The 5,371-nt window shown below is 46.1% G+C and overlaps 1 protein-coding gene across 1 annotated transcript in view; it reads right to left on the bottom strand.

Moving 5' to 3' along the window:
* Nucleotides 1–5,371, bottom strand: part of SMARCC2 (SWI/SNF related, matrix associated, actin dependent regulator of chromatin, subfamily c, member 2) — a 27,553-nt gene that overhangs the window by 13,328 nt on the left and 8,854 nt on the right. Inside the window, exons 6-13 of the mRNA XM_011926207.1 lie at nt 4,408–4,483; nt 4,108–4,239; nt 3,887–4,002; nt 3,383–3,507; nt 1,852–1,911; nt 1,665–1,702; nt 1,258–1,388; nt 874–945 (exon numbers count right to left, since the gene is read on the bottom strand). Coding sequence (XP_011781597.1) covers nt 874–945; nt 1,258–1,388; nt 1,665–1,702; nt 1,852–1,911; nt 3,383–3,507; nt 3,887–4,002; nt 4,108–4,239; nt 4,408–4,483 — 750 coding nt within the window. The remainder of the gene's footprint in view (nt 1–873; nt 946–1,257; nt 1,389–1,664; nt 1,703–1,851; nt 1,912–3,382; nt 3,508–3,886; nt 4,003–4,107; nt 4,240–4,407; nt 4,484–5,371) is intronic.

Raw genomic sequence — 5,371 nt, 5'->3', positions numbered from 1 at the left:
CCATGTTAGCCAGGATGGTCTCGATCTCCTGACCTTGTGATCCACCCTCCTTAGCCTCCCAAAGTGTTGGGATTATAGGCGTGAGCCACAGTGCCCAGCCTTGTTCATTAATTTTTTTAGATATGGGGTCTTGCTGTGTCAGCCAGGCTGGAGTGCAGTGGCATGATCATGGCTCAGTGTAGCCTCAAACTCCTAGGCTCAAGCAACCCTCCCATTTCAGCTTCCCAAGTAGCTGGGACCACAGGTATGCCCCACCATGCCCAGCTAATTTTTTTTTTTCACTTCTTTAGAGATGGGAGTCCTGCAATGTTGGTCACGCTATTCTTGAACTCCTGGCCTCAAGGAATCCTTCTGTCTCAATGTCCCAAGTAGCTGGGATGATTTACAGTTGTGAGCCACCGTGGCTCCTACACTTCTTTCGCAGAGAGCCCTCTCCATCCCTTAATTTATATAAACTGGTCTTCTATTAGTTCCTTCTCTTGTTTTTCTATGAAAGCCTACTCTCAGGAACCAGCCTGGTAATAGTAATTTACACTTTAATCAAAGCTATTACTTGTGCTAGGAATATCTGCAGTATAGACAATATCAGTAATATGGATTTAAAGGCTCTATACCCTGTTAAAAAGAATTTGAGGCATTAGAGTAAGTACTTGTTATATATAGAACACCTTTGGGCAAATCCTAAAGAACATGTGTCTACATGCTAGGCCAGGGCTGCCTAAAGGCAGATATTGTGTCTTTGTAAGCCTAGCACAGTGCCTGGCTCATGGAAGGAGCTCAAGAAATGTTTGCTAAACTGAATGTTACTGGATCAGGAAGGGTGAATGGGGGGACAGGAGGGAGAAAGAGAATCATGAGCTGAGATTTCCTTACATCTCTGGAGTCTTGGACTTGTTCTTGCCGTTGAAGAACTCAGGGAGAGCCCTCCGCTCAATGGCATGAACGCTGTAAGAGAAGCCAGAGTGGTTTCAGAAGAAGGCACTGTTGAAGGGATGGGGGCCCCAAGGGAGGAAAAGTCTAGAAGGCAAAGAAGGAAAAGAGCTCGAAATTGCTGCAGTTAGAAGATTGGGGAGAACACCCCACAGGGCTGTAAGACTCAAGAGGACACCAGGAGCTCCCCTAAAACTAAAGTGTACTCTGGTCTATCTGGCTGAGGAAAAAATAACTTATTTGGCGGAGGCAAGGAAAAGAACAGCCTGTTGACCCCCCTGGAGGCAGGGAAATAAGGACTCAGTGCGAAGTTGGGGACAACCATACCTATTGTAGTCAAACCAGGCAGCATAGCTGGGAATGATGATGTGGTGGGTCTGTTCAGTCACGTTGTCCTCATGCAGGTCTGGATTCTTGGTCTGTTCTCCCTTGTTCCCGGTACTATTCTCATCCTCATCCTATAAGTATGGAGGCTGCTGGACACTCAGCATTCCTGTTTCCTCCCTAGCAACCCTCTGCTTCTCCCACACCCCAGGAATGTGGACACTACAGATAGGTGATGGGACTGAGCAGTCATGGGCCCCAGGACTCTGAAAGGGTCAGAGTTTTGAACAACAGCTAGAATTAGTCTACGGTGGGTAAAGTCTGGGCATTGAAAAGTTTGGGCAGAGTGAACTCTATAATCACAAATCAGAATCACATAGAGAGGTAGGGCCTCTCTAAACTGGCTCCACCTTGCCCGTCGTCTCCATGCTTTCATCTTCCTGTTCATCTGAAAGACAAAGACCAAGATGTAAAGCTGGAGCCTCCCAAGAGGCAAGAAAGCCCTACCAAAAGCCTATCAGGTTAGCGAAAAGGGAGCAGCTGAGCCCTCCCCTCCTCTTGGCTCTGACTGCCTTGCCCAAGAGGCTCCTGTCTTACCTAGGTCAGTCATGGTGCCGCCTTTGACTGGGGCCGACTCTGAGTCTTTCTTTGTGTTGACTGCCAAAACAGAGAGTCATTTTATTAGACAGATTTTGCCTAATTCAAGCCTTCAATTTAATAGTTACGGAGATCCTACTTTCTCCAAAAATTTTCTTCATCTGATTGCAAAATATAGTAATTCTCTCCAGTCACAATTATTCTAGGGCCTGAAACTTGCTTACTACTTCTCCAACCAAAAATTAGCTTATTTCTCTATGTACATTCATTAATCATTCTTGTCTTTGATAGGTCTTTATCTCCATCTATGTATCTATAAGCTTTTAATGGTCTGATACTGAACCTGACCAAATCACTCTGTGGAGGAATGGTTAGGTGTTAAACATTTTTGAAAGCATACTTTCCTCAACTGAATTCATATGCATATGCTCAGGAGCAAACATAGAGAGGAGAGCTGATTGATGAGGAGGTGGAAGCCAGAACTCTTCTTGGTGGCACCCCTAATCCTACCCCTGAAACACACGTCTGGAATACCTGGGGTGAGTCTATCGAATATAGACTGTAAACCAGCATTGGTGGAGCAATGGTCTCCAAAGTGGGGTTCTAACATAGGATGCAAAAGATGATCCACTGCAACTCAGGGAGAGAATACAGAACTTCTCTTCATGTTTTTGTATTGTTTTGTTTTTTTGAGACGGAGTCTCACTCTGTTGCCCAGGCTGGAGTGCAGTGGTGCGATCTTGGCTTACTGCAAGCTCCGCCTCCCGGGTTCAAGTGATTCTCCTGCCTCAGCCTCCCGAGTAGCTGGGATTACAGGTGTGTGCTACCACACCAGGCTAATTTTTGTATTTTTAGTAAAGACAGGGTTTCACCATGTTAGCCAGGATGGTCTCGATCTCCTGACCTCATGATCTGCCTGCCTCGGCCTCCCAAAGTGCTGGGATTACAGGTGTGAGCCACCGTGCCTGGATACTTCACGTTTGTTTTTATCATTTTTTACATTTTTCAATTTTTGAGATATGTTTGTGTTTTATAACATTCCCACAGTAGTGACTTAATAGTACATGTACAGGCCGGGTGTGGTGGCTCATGCCTGTAATCCCAACACTTTGGGAGGCCGAGGCGGGCGGATCATGAGGTCAGGAGATCGAGACTATCCTGGCTAACATGGTGAAACCCCGTCTCTACTAAAAATGCAAAAAATTAGCCAGGTGAGGTGGTGGGTACGTGTAGTCCCAGCTGCTTGGGAGGCTGAGGCAGGAGAATGGTGTGAACCCGGGAGGCGGAGCTTGCAGTGAGCCGAGATCATGCCACTGCACTCCAGACTTGGCGACACAGCAAGACTCTGTCTCAAAAAAAAAAAAAGTAGCGTGTAAAATATCATCTAGTATGATTATGATTATGTAAAAACTAACTTGTGGATCCTGTAGACTGGGAGGTGGACCTGAGAAATCAGCTCACTCGGGGTTTGGCAAAGGAGAATCAGGATGGTGAGTAGGGGTGGATTCCAGGAGCTCAGCCTGGCCTGTACCTGTTTTGGGAAGTGTCACCTCTTCTACATTGGGGACTGGTGAGGGCTCGTCCATGTCCTTTGTGAGGTCTTCTTGCTCCTCTTCTCTGTGGCCACGCTTTGACTTAGTGTAAGGTGTTGAGGGACTGGGAAGGAAAGAGAGTGAAAGAGAACTCAGTCATCCTTGGAGAAGGAGTTCCTGGAAGTTGAAGTTCAAGGGAAGGGAAGTGACAGAGAATTCCAAGGGTAGAGCTGAGTACAAACAGAAACCAGTAATTACAGAGTAATTGGAAGTGGCAAAGGCTTTTCATTTGATAAAGCTCTCTTTAAATTTCTAGTGGGGCCAGGACCAGAACTAACAACTGAGTAGCTAAAGATCTCCTCATCTTCCCTCTCAGGACACCTGCAGTATTATGGCACACCCAGGTCAGGACCAGGTGGTTATAGGAAGGGATTTGTCTTTCCTTCCTTCAACATGATGTGGAGAGAATGGTGAACTCGGGGGCAGGCTAGGGGCTGGCACACCCTTTCTTAGCATTTTTCTTCTTCGCTTCTGGGGTTGGTGAAGGAGAGGGGGAGCGCTTCCTCTTCTTATAGTTTCCTCCCTTCTTGTCCCGTCGATCTGAATCTGGGCTATTCACCTATAGGATGGAGAATCAGGACAAATGTCAGCATACAATCCCCAATGAAGATTTGTTCTGAGACTTATGCTAAGGGCGCCAGGAAAAAAGAACAGGATTTGTCACCTCATCTGTCAATGTCTTGGCTGAAATCTTCTTTCGGCGGGAGACAGGGTTTTTGTCATCATTTACTTCGTAGTCTTCCTCATTCATCCATTCATTGAAGGTGTCGGTGTCCAGGATCCACTTTGCATGAATCTAAAGTACAAAGGCAGATCACGCTGCAGAGAAGCCTAGAAGCCACAGCTCTGTCTGAGGACCCTTAATAGAAAAAGCCGAAGGGCATACGAGCCTCTGTTTCACTTTCCAAGAGTAGACTGCTTCTGGCATTCTTTTTGGGGAAGAGGGGGTACAAGAAAAGCTCACCTTCCTAGGTTTCTCAGGAGTTGGAGCATCTTCCACAGATGCTTCAATTTCACTCGCTGGGATCCATGTGTCATAACTGCCATGGGAAATTGAGCATACAGTAGAATCAATGGGATAGAATTGTGGAAAAGTGAAGTGCAAATCTTTTATCCTTTCCATTTACAGAAAGTACTGGGTTGGCTTATTTTTTTGGTATTCTATTTATTATAAAGAAGTAAAAACACATTACGAAACATTTCAAAAATAGAGAACAAAAAGAATTACCCTTACATAACTACTCTTGACACATGTATATATGTTGTTTCACAGTAATTTTTGTTTTGTTTTGTTTTTTTGATACGGAGTCTTGCCTTGCTCTGTCGCCCAGGTTGGAGTGCAGTGGCGCAATCTCGGCTCACTGCAACCTCCACCTCCCAGGTTCAAGCGATTCTCCTGCCTCAGCCTCCTGAGTAGCTGGGATTACAGGTGCCTGCCACCACGCCTGGATAATTTTTATATTTTTAGTAGAGACAGGGTTTCACCATCTTGACCAGGGTGGTCTCAAACTCCTGACCTCATGATCCACCCACCTCGGCCTCTCAAAGTGCTGGGATTCCAGGCGTGAGACACTGCATCCAGCTGGGGTTTTTGTTTTTGTTAAGACAGGGTCTCACTTTGCTGCCTAGGTTGGTCTCGAACTTCCAGCCTTTAGTGATCCTCCTGCCTTGGCTTCCCAAAGTGCTAGGATTATAGGAGTGAGCTACTGTGCCTGGTCCACAATTTTGTTTTTACATAATTATAATCATACTAGATGATATTTTACATGCTTTTTTTTTTTTTTCCTGAGACAGGGTCTTGCTCTATTGGCCAGGTTGAAGTGCAGTGGTGCAATCATGGCACAATGCAGACTCAACCTCCTGGGCTCAAGTAATCCTCCCGCCTCAGTCCCCCAAGTAGCTAGGAGTACAGGTGCGTGCCACCATGC

Source organism: Colobus angolensis, unplaced genomic scaffold, assembly GCF_000951035.1.
Source record: "Colobus angolensis palliatus isolate OR3802 unplaced genomic scaffold, Cang.pa_1.0 Scaffold67, whole genome shotgun sequence".
Taxonomy (NCBI): domain Eukaryota; kingdom Metazoa; phylum Chordata; class Mammalia; order Primates; family Cercopithecidae; genus Colobus; species Colobus angolensis.
The sequence above is the reverse complement of the archived record's forward strand: the minus strand, read 5'-3'. Positions and strand labels throughout refer to the sequence as shown.